Source organism: Somniosus microcephalus, chromosome 6, assembly GCF_052327205.1.
Source record: "Somniosus microcephalus isolate GS21.2 chromosome 6, FLI_Smic_1.0, whole genome shotgun sequence".
NCBI classification, from domain to species: domain Eukaryota; kingdom Metazoa; phylum Chordata; class Chondrichthyes; order Squaliformes; family Somniosidae; genus Somniosus; species Somniosus microcephalus.
The window spans coordinates 240514620-240532266 of NC_140992.1; the positions used below are offsets into that span (position 1 = coordinate 240514620).

Sequence of the window (17647 nt, forward strand, 5' to 3'; positions counted from 1 at the left end):
CAACATGGATTTACAAAAGGTAAATCGTGCTTGACTAATCTACTGAAATTTTTTGAGGATGTAACTGGTAAAATAGATAAGGGAGAACCAGTGGATGTGGTGTATTTGGACTTTCAGAAGGCTTTTGATAAGGTCCCGCATAAGAGATTAGCATGTAAAGTTAAGGCACATGGGATTGGGGGCAAGGTATTGACTTGGATAGAGAACTGGTTGGCAGACAGAAAGCAAAGCGTTGGAATAAACGGGTCTTTTTCCAAGTGGCAAGCAGTGACTAGTGAGGTACCGCAGGGATCGGTCCTTGTGCCCCAGCTATTCACAATATATATTCATGATCTAGACAAGGGAACTAGATGTAATATCTCCAAATTTGCAGACAACACAAAGCTGGGTGGGTGTGTGTGCTGTGAGGAGGATGCCGAGAAACTCCAGGATGATTTGGACAGGTTGGGTGATTGGGCAAAAGCATGGCAGATGCAATATAACATGGATAAATGCGAGGTTATCCACTTTGGTGGCAAAAACAGGAAGGCAGATTATTATCTGAATGGCAATAGATTGGGAGAAGGGGAAGTGCAACGAGACCTGGGTGTCCTTGTGCACCAGTTGCTGAAGGTAAGCATGCAGGTGCAGCAGGCTTTTAAGAAGGCAAATGGTATGTTGGCCTTCATAGCGAGAGGGTTTGAGTACAGGAACAAGGATGTCTTGCTGCAGTTGTACAGGGCCTTGGTGAGACCACACCTTGAATATTGTGTGCAGTTTTGGTCGCCTTATCTGAGGAAGGATGTTCTTGCCATGGAAGGAGTTCAGCGAAGATTCACCAGGCTGATACCTGGGATGGCAGGAATGACGTATGAGGAGAGATTGGGTCGATTGGGCTTGTACTCACTGGAGTTTAGAAGAATGAAAGGGGATCTCATTGAAACTTATAAAATTCTGACAGGACTGGACAGACTAGATGCAGGAAGGATGTTCCCGATGGTCGGGGAGTCCAGAACCAGGGATCACAGTCTAAGGATAAGGGGTAGGCCATTTAGGACAGAAGAGGAGGAATTTCTTCACCCAGAGAGTGGTGAACCTGTGGAATTCTCTACCACAGAAGGCAGTAGAGGCCAATACATTAAATATATTCTAGAAGGAGTTGGATATATTTCTTAAGGCTAAAGGGATCAAGGGGTATGGGGAGAAAGCAGGGACCGGGTACTGAATTTAGATGATCAGCCATGATCGCATTGAATGGCGGAGCAGGCTCGAGGGGCCGAATGGCCTACTCCTACTCCTGCTCCTATCTTCTATATTAAAAGGTAGCGGGTCTGATGACATGTCATCAGCCAGTTTCCTTAAAGGGGCCATGTCCACAATCATTTTGACAGTTCTGCTTTCAGTGTTCTACAGCATTGAGGTGCTGTAAGCACTGCACAAAGGTGCACAGCTGCACCCAGGCTCTCCCATGATTCCCTCCATATGCTTATGGAGGCAGTCCCAGCACGCAGGGAGGTACTCTTCACTTCCCATGGGCAGAAGGTACCTCCCCAGGAGATTAACACAGCCTGGTTACACATCGCACATGCAGCGATGTCGTCGGGAGGACCAGGCTGCAGTGGTGCAAACCTTTCAATGGTCTCAGTAGATCACAAAACATTACTGCAAAGCCACACTCGACCTCATCCTCCTGTGCCACTCATCACATCCCCATCCCCTTCCCTACCCTACTCCTGCACATCCTTACTCCCACCAACTTACCGTACACCGCCACCCATCCCTTTCTATCTCCGTTATCACTTCCCCATTTCACTAGCCACCACTCACCCTCATCCTTGTCCAATCATTCAAACTAACAGCACACAAGGGTAGGCACTTGTGTGCTTTAGCTAATGTTCATGTAAAGTTTCTGTTAATGTGTTGTCAAGCATTGAATCCTTATTTTCACCACTTTGCCTTCTTGGACAGATTTGTGTGCACCTTTGAAAGTGTCTTGGTGAGTGCCAGTGAATGGTGAGACATAACGTCCCTGCCTCCCCCTTTCCCCCCCCCCCCCCCCCCGCAATGGTGATGAGTGTGAAAGGAATGGCTTGGACATTGTAGGGATGCTTTATGGTGCTGGTATGGGGTGGTGCCAACTTGGTGCATCATGTGACAGCCAAGGTGTAGTGTTAAATGAAGCAAATCCGGACATGGTGAGGGCATCGCTGGCGTCCCGGGCAGACACTTGGGGAAACTGACGAGGAGGCGGGTTTCCAGCAGGATACCGACCCGCTGTCGATCTTTCTTTTTGATTTTTGACAGCAGACCCACCTCCAAACCTGCACTCTGAGCACTGGCAAAATTCCAGCTATTGTGTAGCTTCCCTTTACTGACATTCAGGTTCCTTTTGCAAGTCAGGGTGGAAGAAATGGTTTGTTGTTGCATTTCTATGTACCAACCTAATTCGAATGGGAGTGACAAAAAAAAAGTGATAATAGCAAAAGATCAACTCTGGAGCTTGCTTATATGTTGAAAGATGTTTTTCTTTGCAGTTGCCAATTTATTAATTAGTGTTTCCTGTATGTGCTTCATGATAAAATTTGTATCCAAGTTCAAACCCTTGTTTTGCAAAAAATACAATGTAACCTTACCTATTCTTTGAAGATTTATACATTTTAAAATTAGTCTGTAGTACATTGTTAAATAACAAAATGCAGCAGTTAGCACATTGTGTGCAGTTGGTAACTGCTTCATTTCTTTACTGAAACGGGCTGCCTCCCTCCTATACGATACCAAACTCTCTCTCTTCAAAAAATTGCTCAAATTGGGCTCCTTTTTGTTCCAAACTCGTGAAAGGAAAGGCTGCCAGGCCCATTAATGCTCCTACGATCTGTTTGCTGTTGCAATCATGTGCACCACCTTTCCTAATTGATAGTTTTTGCCTCCCTCAGGAGTTAGCAATGCTATCTGTGTCCAGTTTCAGGAAACTACCTCCCTGACTCTTTAATATAACCAAATAATCTCAAGAGACCATGGTTACCCACGATGTGTCACTAAGCATACTTAACTTAGCCCCCACCCCCCCCCCCCCCAAACACAGCCCCATGTTCTGAAATGTGCTTCGGAACACAGGACTATACAATATTGGAAACGACTGTTTCCATCATACTGAACCAGTCCCAAAAGTCTCCCCTCCACGCTGATCACTCGTGCCCTTCAGTAGTCTTGTCTACCAGAAATGTATCCATCGTCTGCTTGAAATTTCTAATCTCCTCTGCTATGATAAACTACAGGAAACTTTGGTTTATCCGGAGGTTGTATGCCCAGAAACCTCGATCTAACCGCAGAAATCAGCAGCCGTTTTGGTTAGGTTTTTTTTCTTCTCCTAGCATTTTTTAAAGTCAGGCTCTGGAAAGCGTCTCTGTAGCTTAGCAACGGCTTCAGAGACGCTTCCAAGGTACGGGCCGAGTGTTTACAAGCTGTTGCTAAGCAACAGTGTTTGTTGTCGGATACAGAGATGAAAACTTCCTATCCTTCAACATTAGCGCTGGTCTATCGGAAGTTTTGATAGATCGGCAGCAGCTCGGTCCCGTCGGTGCCGGATATCAGAACCTTTCCTGTATATCTGTATAATCTATGCGCACTCGCAAGAAAATGCCAGAATCGTTAACCAGTGTATTGTTTTCTGAAAACTAGTAATAATTTAAAAAGAGTCTGTTGTTTAATCATTTTGTTCCCATAGTCCTCCACTTCTCTCCTTTAAAAAAAAAAAAAAAATGTTGACACCTGTTCGTGTATGGATCTTGGGCTCCTTCCGGTAACTTGCCCAAGTGAAATTCTGAATGTGTGAGCTTAGGCAGAGAGCTGGAAGAGTACTTGATAAGGCATTACAGCCAAACTCAATCTTGTGTTCACCTGATGACTATACACCTAGGTTTTCCAGCAGGAGTCTTTGGATAATATCTATGAATGAGAACTTTATTCCTTTTCCCCCCTCCCAAGCTCAGATGCACTGAAGCCAATTCTAGCAACTCTACTGTATGTTTTTATTTTCAATATTGCATTAGAAACTGCTGGTGCTTGGTGAGCTGCAGGAAAGGTCCCTAATCTGATGGGGCGAACTCCTAGAAAATGATCCTGAGTGTGATCAGTGGATGATGGGAATTCCTAGTGAAGCTAAATGAGCTATTTTTAATACAAATACAGTACAACACAACAGGACTGTGGTCCACAGAATCCAATATTAAAAGACAAATGTGAAGAATGCTTTATGAATGACAACTCACCAATTTCAGTATTACAAAAAAATCTTTTTTTAAATAAGGAAATAGCAACCCCGGGAAAATCAAATTGGAGTGGTACATTATGAATAGGAAATGGGCTTCTAAAGAACATTAGCAATAAATGACCGGCCATTTTAAAGCATAGAGTCATAACGGCACAGAAGGAGGCCATTTGGCCCATCGAGTCCGTGCCAGCTCTCTGTAGCGCTATCCAGTCAGTCCCATTCCCCTGCTCTATCCCCGTAGTCCTGCAAGTTTATTTCCCTCAAGTGCCTATCCATTCTCCCCTTGAAAACACTGAGTGTCTCCGCTTCCACCACTTCCGTCGGCAGCGAGTTCCAGGTCCTCACCGCTCGCTGCGTTTATTAAAAAAAAAAAAAAAAAAGTTTTTCCTCACATCCCTCCTGTATCTCTTTCACAAAACCTTAAATGTGTGTCCCCTAGTTCTTATCCCATCAACTAGTGGGAACAGCCTTTCCCTGTCTTGCCTATCCAAACCTGTCATAATCTTGTACACCTCTATCAAATCACCCCTCAACCTCCTTTTCTCTAATGAAAACAAATCCAGCTTCTCCAACCTGTCCTTGCAGCGAAGATCCCCCATCCCCGGAACCATTCTGGTAAATCTCCTCTGCACCCTTTCTGGGGCCTTCTCATCCTTCCTAAAGTGTGTTAACCAGAACTGGACGCAATACTTCAGTTGTGGCCTAACCAGCGCTTTATAAAGGTTCAGCATAACTTCTCTACTTTTGTACTCAATACCTGACAGAACAAAACTCAGTGAAGCATTTTTTTAGGTTAAAAAAAAACTTTGTTTAAATTCAGTTGCCTGATTCACAAATGTTTGAGGTTTCTTTTTGATTTCTAAAACTGATTACCAAAATGGTTATTATTTTTTTCATTGTCTGATGAGATTTCTGCTCAGACCTGTGGAGAACATTCTTCTATTGAAAGGAGCAACCACGAAGTCTGAGTAGTGGTAGCAGTGGGATGCCTGGTAGATAGGTGTGATAACGATTTATCAGAATAAAACCCTTTGCGGTTAGCAGCTAATGTGGTTATGTTGCTACGTGGTAGTGCTTCCCTCACAAGCAAACATGTTTTTGTTTATACATGGTGTAAATTACAGAACATTACCTCTCTAAGACTTTATTTCCCCTCATGATGCCCCAGTGAGTCAAGTATTCTTCCAGACTAGCACTGCATAAAAAGCCTTGTTCTAAATAGCCTCTTATTTTCTGCTGTTGTTGACAGTAGTGTTCTAATGATATTCTACACTAGCAGAGAGTTAGATGGTCTTCTATGATCAATCTTTTATTTATCAATTAAGTAGTTTATTTAAACTTGGAAGCAATTTGTCTCTCTTGTTGCTAGGTCAATCAAGGACATCACTGATGAAGACATGTGAGGCCAGAGGGATGCAACCTTAAAGCTGCTGGAGGGCTGCTCTAGAGCCACCTGACCCCACGGCTGACTGGGAAATCTACAGTTCTAGCTTGTGGGTCAGCAGCTCTCTGTCCTCTAAGGTTGTACTCCCATCCCCACCCCCTGCTTCTTCCTAAAGAGTTACCCCAGGATACTACTTTGAATGGAACGTGCTGCTCCCTCCCAGCCCCCCCCCCCCACATATTCTCCTCCCCTTCAAAAAAGATGCACACACCCCAGTCCTGTCTAACCATTGATCCCATATTTTATGTCAACTTTTAGTCCTTGTTTGCTGGTATAAATGTCTAGTCTGGATATTTCCAAGAAAAGCAATGCACTGTGTGTGCATGGGCACAAAGTGTTTGCACATTTGTAGAACATACTTTGGACTGTTGGCATGAAAATATCCTTAATTAAAAATCTGTTTGTAATATGGTCTGACTAATGTTGTACAGTTGTGATATTTTAGTGAATCCCTAATATTGCTGATTGGTAATCTCCACAAGCTAACAATGGACCAATCTCTTTCAAATTATCAGGATCGACTGCAAACCAATTTGGTGGGAATATTGTGTTTAATCAGAATTTAAGACGGAATATAACACATTAGTTATACAGCAAAAACATACAACCCTGACAAGCCCCTGGTACCGGTCCCAATCGGACAGACGGCTGGCGTGCGCAAGAGAGAACAGTTAGTTCTCCGGCTTACGGCCTTTCTCCCTCTCTTCTAGAACCCCCAAGAATGGGTTGAGTCTGGTCCCGGAAGAGTGTTAGACCAGCCCCACTCTTGTATGGCTCTCCCTTCCACTGTCTGTGCTAAGGGCTTTTCAGGTCTTTCTCTTATACCCTTTTTTAGGGGTGGGCCTGATGTAAATTATGGACAGGACCATTTAACCTGTAAGGGCTCTTCCGAAACCAAGGTGCCCAATGGCACGTCGAGTTCTTTGTCTCAACTTCGAGATGAAGATCCTTCCTCCAGGAGGGGTCTTCACAATCATTACACATGCTTTATTGTTTATATATTTTGAAGTCCTACCCATCGGAATTTCTCTCATCTCCCTTGTCCCTATCCTCCCTAGTTTGGTGTCAGACATGCCATTCTCTGCCATCAGATGTTCGTAACTACTCAGCAGGCCAGGCAGCATCCGTGGAGAGAGAAAAACAGAGTTAACGTTTCAGGTCTGGGACCCTTCATCAGAACTGAAGGGTCCCAGACCTGAAACGTTAACTCTGTTTTTCTCTCTCCACGGATGCTGCCTGGCCTTCTGAGTATTTCCAGCATTTTCTGTTGTTATTTCAGATTTCCAGCATCCGCAGTATTTTGCAATTATAGATGTTCGTAACTGCTTGTTTTCAGTTATTTATGTTCATGCTGTTATTGCTGCTTTCACTATGCAAAACTAACTGTTCCATTATCAGACTATTGTACCATGGAATGAATCATTAAATTCCTAAAGATATCTTCTATTCTCATACACTGGTTAACTTATGCATTTTAAAGCAGTTTTGTTAAACAAAGTCAAAATCCTAACTTAGCATTATAATATGGTTATTAGCAGTAATGGAAGAAACATAGGTGTTGGGCCTTGGTTAGTCAAATTAAAGATGCATAAAATAACCTTCCTAGCACACAAACAGCAGACAGCTAGCCTGGAAACAAGGTCATATGTGACCGTCACAGTGCAGAATGCTATAACATCCGCAGGGAACCAAAACGCAAGCAGATTCTAAGCATCTATCTAGTTATTCTAATACTAGTCTGAAGTCTCCAGGTCTAATACAATCATGTAAACACAGCATTACTCACACCACAATTTTATCTGCATAACCATATACATTTTGGACACCACTGATTTCTAACACCATGTGACACAACATTTTGCAGTTTTGTCTTCCCCTGGTTAATCCTTCGCCATAGGCATTTTGCTCTGACTAGCATCTGCTCCCTATCAGATCTCTGCCCAGCCAAGTTCTCCAATTGTACTCCATTTCTTCCCTTCCACTGACTCCTCTAGCTCTGTCTCTGTTTCCCTTCTTCTCACCTCCACATGCTCCGAATGCTGCAGTCCCCATTTTCGCTCCCCAGTGCTCCAGCCACCAACCTCCATGCTAGTGGCTCCTGGCCTTGGCCCACAACATTATAGCCTGCTTACCTCAGCCTGAAAACAACTCCTTTCATGCCTTGCTGTCTGATACCATGGCTGACCTCGGCTGCATTATGGTCCATTTTTTTCAACCACTGGTTGTATGTCTTTTTTACAAAGAATTTATATCGATTTTTCATATGCAATTGGGTTTTCTTCAGCACCAGTTCTCTGACTTCACAAGTCAATGGACATGGTGCTGTTCACTATAGCTATAAGTGAGCTTTGAAGTGGAGACTGTGAAATAAGATTCTAACTGCTTTCTCTGAAAATATTTATTATTTATCATTGAAAACATGATGGGTTTTAGTTGAAAAAGGAATATGCTCAGTATCTGCTGCAGATGTACAGAATCTTTTGTGTGTATTACCATCCTCTGGTAGCAGCACTATTAGAACACTTCAGATTTTGTTTCACAAAAGCATTTTGTTTTCCTCGGCAGATGATCAGATCTGGTGTAAAACCACAAAGCCCATCGCAGAAGGAGAGTGTTTAACAGCGATTGTTGGTCCTTTGGATCAGAGTAAGAGCGACCCGGTGTTAAATCTAAGTGTTAAGATGGAGCCAGTGGAGCCTGCAGAATGCTCGGAGCAAGCAGCCACGTACCCAGCTTCGTTACATTCTGACATCCAGCTTCTTCCTCAGCAGGCGGGCATGGCTGCAATATTAGCCACTGCCGTTGTCAACAGTAAGTTCGAGCGAAATAGAAAGCAAAATGTACAATCGTTACAACAAACCTTATTCTTCTGGCGTTTCATCACTTGGCAGAAAAGATTAAGCTAAATTAAATACTTCTGAAGCGTAGTCACTGTTGTTATGTAGACAAACGTGGCAGGGTCTTAGTTTAACATCTTACCTAGAAGGTGGTGCTTCCAACAGTGCAGCACTCCATCAGTACTGAAATAGAGAAGCAGTGAGTGTTAAGTGCTGAGACTGAATCAAATTCTAAGCGGAGGTTAATTGGAAAACTAATTAAAGGATGGCGGGCATGAGATATTGTGGTAGGGTTTTGTTTTTGAAGAGAAAGATGGGTTAGCACTCTCTATATAAAATACTTGCTCCTAACCTTTTTCTTCTCTTCCCTTCCTTTTTTAAATCTGTATTCTTACCGCAAAATTAAATCATTTTATTTAGCACTCATTTGCTTGTAGTATTTCAGAGTACTACTGACATCAGTACTGATTAAATGGTTATTGGTTAAGTGGTCTCCTTGTACTACAGCTGTATTTAAAATGAATACAAAATTTCCAGCGAGCTTCATCATAGAGGGGTAAATGAAAACCTATGTCTGACGATGATTCAGGGCAGTGTAGTGGCAGGGTATTGGTTTGCATTGATGATTGCCCCTACTGCTGTTGGGTTAATTACCTCAGCCATGCCACTATGACAAAATGCTAAGTGGGCAGTAGGCACGACCCCACAGGGAAGGGGGAATCCATCGGAGGGTCATCACAATGCTGCTTCCTCGCATCTTCTAACAGCAGCTTAACATACCGTTAGTTGGTGTCTAGGATCAGATTACACACACGTCCTCTGTTTCATGGTCCAGAGAGACAAGAAAATAGAGAAGATGCTCACCATAAAAGAAAAATCAAAAACAAACAAATTTGGTTACTTCTCTAAGTTGTGGTGTTCATGCTTCCTCAGAATATTTATTTTAAATTTGATTGTTCCAGAGGACATCTTTCCTTGTAAATCTTGTGGCATTTGGTATCGGAGTGAAAGAAACCTGCAAGCTCACCTGATGTATTACTGTGCCAGCCGGCAAAAATCTACGCCCACTCCTGCCGAGGAAAAACTCAAGGAGACTTCACCACATGAGCGCATCTGTCCCTTCCCACAGTGCAACAAAAGCTGTCCCAGTGCCAGTTCACTCGAGATTCACGTGCGTAGTCACAGTGGTAAGAAACCTTACATTATTTTAATACAGCAGGTTTCAATTTGAAATAGTTCTGGGGGTAGAATGGGGTGGCAGCGAGCCGGATTGCAAACCTAATTTGATTACAAAAGAAATAACATGGAGACTTCACACGGTGAGACAGAAGTGAATATTAATTAAATCAAAACATTATTACTCCAGTATGTACACTTGAAGGAGCTGTGTGCTTTTAATCTGGTATTGTTAATTTGTAATCACTAATAGTGCAATTCTGCAACTTGCAATCTGCCAAATAACAGCAAGTTAAAAATGGCTGTAAGTATGTATTCATCAAGCCAAAGTCTGTTAGCACCGGGAAATGGAATCTGCCAATTGTATTTTCAGTGCACACCAGAAAGTGTTTATGCAGATGGCCTTGAACCATCCCAAAAAATGCTGACAAACAGCAGCAGTTCAAAATTCCAAATACAAGTTTGCTTGTGCACTTAGCTATAGCATATTAAAAGTCTGGCAATAATGGCCTAAGTTCCAGAACTAATACTTTGGGCCAGTAATTCCTGTCCCAACGCGTGAGTATGGACGGTGTACTCACGCGTGGGCCCGTTGGAAGTGCCAGATTTCAGCATTCACAGCGCATGCGCGGGAAACCGGCATTTCCTCTCCATCGAACCAAGGGGTTAAGAGGTCCAACGCGTGCGCGCAGGACTCTGCGCGCACGCGTTGAACTTCCTTCTTTTTGACAGGTTTGTGCGTGTGCAAGGGCCTGAACTTTTTAGAAATGAAAAAAGGAGGCGTAAGGAGTGGATTCTTGAAGGTAAGTGGTCTATTATTTAAAATTATTACATTTTTTCCACAGATTCATTGTTTATAAGGACTTTACAGTAAGGTAAGTTTATTTTTAGACCCGATTTCGTAAATAATTTTTTTTTCAAAAATTTTATTAATTGTTTTAAATCGTTTTTTAAAGTTATTTATAGTTTATTTAATTATTGGGATGTTTTTTAAAATTTTAATTAAAGTTAAACTAGTCTTTTGGGTGCCCGTACTTTTCATGAGTTTGACGGTCTTTACTATCAAACTCATGAATGAGTTTCCCCTCCCCTGATTGGCTGCAGAGTGCTCACCTGATCCCAGCCGGCACATCGCACTAACTACGCCGCTGGATCAGGCAAGCACATCGCGCTGACAGCTGAACCGGGCCAGTGACAGGAAATGCAAGCAGGCCCGGGCTTCAGATGTCGGCGCGCAGGGTGAGTGCACATCGGGGGCTTGCACGCGTGGCAAGCACCCGATCCTAATTTCTGGCCCATGGTGTGGTTCTGGCTCTGGTGGCCCATTAGTGGTATTATGGCCACTGAAAATACAATTGAATTCCACGACATGCCAGCAACAATGAAAATACATACCACAAAGATCAGAAATTGGCAGCTATATTCTGAATATCTAATAACTCTGTGAAAAGATAGCAATCCAAGCTTTGGATTATGATGAATTCCTGAAAAGGTTGAGTTGATTCACATCATTTATGTGTTGGATTTTAATTTAGGTTTGTGCTTATTTTGGATTCATTATCTAAAATATGACTGAGATTGTGGTTAGTTAATGTGGATTATTTAAACAAATTTTTCCTTTCCTTTTTAACTTTTTATTTTCTTATATATTGACCAAATATCTGTTGCTGATTTAACAACTGTATTGTAGACTAATGCACTTTTCTGTATTCTAAATGCAATATAAATGGCTTTTTTCTACATTCAAATTACAAAATGTGAAATTTGCAAATTGTTACTTATGTGTAGTTAAACATTTTGCAATGTTTGAAACAATAGGTGCAATTTTGCCGTCATCCAATAAAAGAATTTCTGAATCCAAGTATGTTTAAATTAAAGGCAGTAGTCATAAAGTTATACAGCACAGAAAGAGGCCCTTTGGCCCATCGTCTCCGCACCGGCCATCAAGCCCTGTCTATTATAATCCCATTTTTACCAGCACTTGGTCCGTAGCCTTGTATGCTATTGCGTTTCAAGTGCTTATCTAAATGCTTCTTGAATGTTGTGAGGGTTCCTGCCTCTACCACCCTTTCAGGCAGTGAGTTCCAGATTCCAACCACCTTCTGGGTGAAAAAGTTTTTCCTCAAATCCCCCCTAAACCTCCTGCCCCTTATCTTGAAACTATGCCCCCTGGTTACTGACCCCTCTACTAAGGGGAAACGTTCCTTTCTATCTAACCTATCTATGCCCCTCATAATTTTGTACACCTCAATCAGATCCCCCCTCAGCCTTCTCTGCTCTAAGGAAAACAACCCCAGCCTGTCCAGTCTCTCTTCATAGCTGAAGCTTTCCAGCTCAGGTAACATTCTGGTGAATCTCCTCTGCACCCTCTCCAATGCAATCACATCCTCCCTATAGTGTGGCGACCAGAACTGCACACAGTATTCCAGCTGTGGCCTAACTAGCGTTTTGTACAGCTCCATCATAACCAACCTGCTCTTGCCTTCATTAGCCGAGGCATAGAATATAAGTATCCCATATGCCTTTTTAACCACCTTATCTACCTGTCCTGCTGCCTTCAGGGATCTATGTACATGCACACCAAGGTCCCCTGATCCTCTGTCCTTCCTAGGATCCTACCATTCATTGTGTAGTCCCTTGCCTTGTTAGTCCTCCCAAAATGCATCACCTCACAGTTTTCAGGGTTAAACTCCATTTGCCACTGTTCTGTCAATCTAACCAACCCATCTATATCGTCCTGTAGCCTAAGGCTTCCCTCCTCGCTATTTACCACTCCACCAATTTTTGTGTCATCTGCGAACTTACTGATCATACCTCCTACATTAATATCTAAATCATTAATGTACACTACAAACAGCAAAGGACCCAGCATCGATCCCTGCGGTACACCACTGGACACAGGCTTCCAGTCACACAAACAATCTTCGACCATCACCCTCTGCCTCCTGCCACTAAGCCAATTTTGGATCCAATGTGCCAAATTGCCCTGGATCCCATGGGCTCTTACCTTCTTGACCAGCCTCCCATGTGGGACTTTGTCAAAAGCCTTACTGAAGTCCATGTAGACTACATCAACTGCACTACCATCATCCACACACCTAGTCGCCCCCTCAAAAAATTCAATCAAATTGGTCAGACATGATCTCCCCCTGACAAAGCCATGCTGACTATCCTTGATTAATCCTTGCCTTTTCAAGTGGAGACTAATTCTGTCCCTCAGAATTTTTTCCAATAATTTCCCAACCACTAATGTTAGGCTCACTGTCCTGTAATTCCCTGGTTTATCCCAACTACCCTTCTTGAATAATGGCACTACGTTAGCTGTTCTCCAGTCCTCAGGCACCTCACCTGTGGCCAGAGAGGTTCTGAAAATTTGTGTCAGAGCCCCTGCAATCTCCTCCCTTGCCTCACGCAGCAGCCTGGGATGTATTTCGCCTGGGCCTGGGGATTTATCCACTTTTAAGCCCGCTAAAACCGCTGGTGCCTCTTCCCTCAATACTAATTTTTGTTCAAGTATATCACAATCCCCCTGCCTGATTTCTGGGCCTACATCGTCCTTCTCCATAGTGAACACAGATGCAAAATATTCATTTAAAACCTCACCGACATCTTCCGGCTCTACACACAGATTGCCACTTAAGTCCCTAATGGGCCCTACCCTTTCCCTGGTTATCCTCTTGCCCTTAATATACTTATAAAATACCTTGGGATTTTCCTTTATTTTGCCCGCCATTGTTTTTTCATGCTCCCTCTTTGCTCTCTTAATTTATTTTTTAATTAACCCCCCTGCACTTTCTATACTCCTTTAGGGCTTCCACTGTTTTTAGTCCTTTGTATCTGCCAAAAGCCTCCCTTGTTTTCCTAATCCATTCTTGTATATCCCTTGACATCCAAGGTTTCCTGGGCTTGTTGGTCCCACCCTTGACCTTTACGGGAACATGGCGTTGTACTCTCTCTCTCTTTCCTTTCTGAAAGACTCCCACTGCTCTGATGTGGATTTTCCTACAAGTAGCTGATCCCAGTCCACTTTGGCCAGATCCTGCCTTATCATACTAAAATCGGCCTTCCCCCAATTTAGAACCTTTATTTCCGGTCCATCTTTGTCCTTTTCCATGACTACCTTAAATTTCACCGAATTATGGTCACTGTCACCAAAATGCTCTCCTACTGACACTTCTACCACTTGCCCGGCTATATTCCCTGGAATTAGGTCCAGTACCGCCCCCTCTGTTGTAGGACTTTCTACATGCTGGCTCAAAAAGCTCTCCTGGATGCACTTTAAGAATTCCGCACCCTCTAAGCCTTTCACACTCTGACTATCCCAGTTAATATTGGGGAAGTTGAAATCCCCCACTATTATTACCCTATTATTTGCACACTTCTCTGAGATTTGCCTACATATCTGTTCCTCTATCTCCCCCTGACTGTTTGGGGGCCTATAGTACAGTCCTTGATTAATATTGCGACACCCCCTCCTCTTTTACACCCCCCTCTATCTCACCTGAAGATTCTATACCCTGGAATATTGAGCTGCCAGTCCTACCCCTCCCTCAACCATGTCTCTGTGATAGCAACAATATCATACTCCCATGTGTTCATCAACACCTTCAATTCATCTGCCTTACTTGCAAGACTCCTTGCATTAAAATAAATGCCATCCAGCCTTGCCATACTCCCTTGTGCCATTACATATTTGCTCTGCCTTCCAGGCTGACTTGTTTTTTCCTCTATATTTGGCTGTGCATCACCCCCTACTATAGCTCCACTCCATATCCCACCCCCCTGCCAAGTTAGTTTAAACCTCCCCGCAAGGATGTTGGTCCCGTTCCGGTTCAGGTGCAACCTGCCCAACTTGTACAGGTCCCACCTTCCCCAGAAGCAGACCTAGTGATCCAGGAAACTAAAGCCCTCCCTCCTGCACAAACTCTTTTTAGCCATGCATTCATCTGCTCTATCCTCCTATTCCTATACTCACTAGCACGTGGCACCGGGAGTAATCCAGAGATTACAATCTTTGAGGTCCTGAGGATCCCAAAACTGATCCCAACTTACACTTCCCCCACTATGACATTACTCCCCTAATAAATGCCCATTGCTTTGTACCTTTCAGCTAATTTTTTTAATATATTCTTAGGCTTAACCTTGACTCCCCACCACTTTAAGCTTAAGTAACAACCTTTTAGCTGGTGTCGGCCTTGGCTCAGTCATGGCATTCTCGCCCCCGAGTCAAATTTGAGCACATAATCTAGGTTGAGAGTTGAGTGGAGTAGTGGGGGAGTTGAGTGTTGAAGGTGCCATGTTTTGAATGAGATGCTAAATCAATGAGCCATCCACCCCCTCGGGTGGATATAAAAAGAATTCCCATGGCAACACTCAAAGTAGAGCTGGGGAGTTCTCCCAGTGTCTTGGTAAACTTTTTTTCCCCTCAATCAACATCACGAAAACAGATTATCTGGTCATTTATCTTGTTGCCTGTGTGACCTTGCTGTGTACAAATTGGCTGCCACATTTCCCTACATTACAACAGTGACTACACTTAAAGTGATTCATTAGCTGTGTATCACTTTGAGACATGTTGAGGTTGTGAAAGCTGCTATATAAATGCAAGTTTGTTATTTTTTTCATATAGATATTAGTCAAAGGCCTTTTAGAAGTCTAAGTACACCACATCATAGGGCCTCCCACTGTCCAATTGATATTATCTCCTCAAAAAAGTCAAGGAGGTTGCTGAGGTCTTTTCCTTGTTAATCTGTGTTCGCTGCTGTTTGATAAGTTATCAAATAGGTCATCAATTATTTTACCTGGTACTGATGTGAGAATGATGGAGCTATAATTGCCCAATCAATATTTATAGAGGTAAAGGCAGGAAAATTTTGCCAGGGAAAGTGGGAAAGCTCTAGCATAGCAGTAGTAATGTTGCATATTTTGACTTCAAATGTGATTTCAAAATCTCATAATAGATTAATATTGTTCACCCAACAAATGGCATAGAGCACATTTTGATTTGATTTAAGAAATGGTCTTAAAATGAATAGACAAATTGCTTGCTACTCAATAAGGACTGTTTTGGCAATTCCATGTGTAGTCAAGCACCGCTAATGGAGATATTTGTAAGAAATGTGCCAATGGAAAAAAATTGCACTTTCCGATATTCTAGACCATGGGCGAGTCCCTTATTCATCATCATGTTCCTGAACCTCATTACCTCATCTAAAGTTGCTCAATCTTAATAGAAGATTCTTTTAGATCTGAGTTTCTCAAACTTAGAATGTGTAATACAGTTTCTTTGGACCTTTTTTATTAAAAAAAAATCAAGGTGCTCCTCACCTGCTTACCTGGTCTACACTTTCAGACGGGAATTTGATGTGTTGGAGCACCAATACAATGTGACACATGAAGTATTCATTTTTTTCTAGCTCTATGTGCTTCCATAGAATGTTGGGGTTTACTTCTCTATCATTCCACGCCTGCATACAATAACTTGCTAAGATCTTGGAAAAGTACTTGATTAGGTTTTTGCCTAATGTCAGAAGTGACATACCTTGTTACACATTGATGGTGGAATTCACTTATAATGGGTTTTGGTTTTTTGCTTGCATCTTTTATTCATGGAATTTAAAGATTTTTCTTGGCATCCCAGAGACCAATTAAAACAGTTCAAGATAAAACGGGGACAAGTACACGTGGCCAGACCTAACCAGAAAGAATAAAAGGTAACAATAGAGGAATGTGTAGTACAGGCAAACCAAAAGGGCGCTGGAGGAAAGTTGCCAGAAGCAGCAGCTTCAGATTGTTGCTATTGTGAAGTTGGATTTGGGGCAATATGTTCACGACAGTAATAGAATTAGCGTCCTATATCATCACAGGGCAAGAAATGGAGTTTTAAAAAGAAAATAATTTAAATTGGCATGTAATTACTTTGCACTGTCTACTTCAGGTTGCATCAATTCAGCTTGAACTGAATTCAGTATTCAAATTGTGGCTGATCTGCATATGTCTACTGTGCAGTATTTTCTGTAAAATAAACAAAAATGCAGAGCTGGGTACTGAGTCATTCCACATTCACTTTACTTTAAAATGATTCCTTTCAATCTTGTCATTGTTTTTGCTTTTCCGACTGATGTGTGTTCTCTTATTGCTCAGGTGAAAGGCCATTTGTGTGTCTAATCTGTCTGTCAGCATTTACAACAAAGGCAAACTGTGAGCGACACCTGAAAGTACACACGGACACCCTGAATGGTAATTTACTCTTTAACCCAGAAATTCCACCTACAAGACACTTTTAATTTGTATATTCCCCCAAGTGTATCATATTACTTTCTCTCGTGTTCTTGTGTGTAATGATGTATCATATTCAAAATGTAAAGGACTGTTAAATTCGTCTAAATCTTCTCCAAAATATGATGCATTGTTCAGTTCATTTGAATGGGCTGCAATGAACTAGACAGTAATAAGATCAAATAAATAATTCAAATGCTTAGTTAGAACTTAAGTACCTTTTCCCCCCTCTTTAAAACTGCTGACCACCACATATCCTAAGGAGGGAGCATGGTTAGGTCTGGCTACATGTACTTGGTCATCCATCAGTGCCCCTTCCTGAGTATCCCCTTTTCTCTTCTCTTAGGCAGTCCCTTGGAACCGAGAATGACTTGCTTCCACATTAAAAATGAGTTCGCAGGTGACTGACGAGTCCAATGCGGGACCTACAGTCTCTGTCACAGGTGGGGCAGATGGTGGTTGAAGGGGCGGGAGGGTGGGGTGCTTGGGTTGACGTGCGCTGCTTGCACTTGGCTTCCACTTGCTCCCACCGAAGAGACTCGATTTGTTCGGCGACTTCCCGGATGCTTCTCCTCCACTTTGTGCAGTCTTGGGCCAGGGATTCACAGGTGTCGGTGGGGATGTTGCACTCTTTCAAGGAGGCTTTAAGGGTGTCCTTGAAGC

General features: G+C 42.7%; 1 protein-coding gene across 3 annotated transcripts in view; it reads left to right on the forward strand.

Moving 5' to 3' along the window:
* zfpm1 (zinc finger protein, FOG family member 1) overlaps positions 1–17647 on the forward strand; it is a 258811-nt gene that overhangs the window by 221454 nt on the left and 19710 nt on the right. For 2 of the 3 annotated variants that reach the window (XM_085991613.1, XM_085991615.1), the window contains 3 exons: positions 8259–8504; positions 9493–9717; positions 16850–16945. In XM_085991613.1, the coding sequence (XP_085847739.1) occupies positions 8259–8504; positions 9493–9717; positions 16850–16945 (567 nt within the window). The remainder of the gene's footprint in view (positions 1–8258; positions 8505–9492; positions 9718–16849; positions 16946–17647) is intronic. The other variant, XM_085991616.1, reaches the window with a different exon arrangement.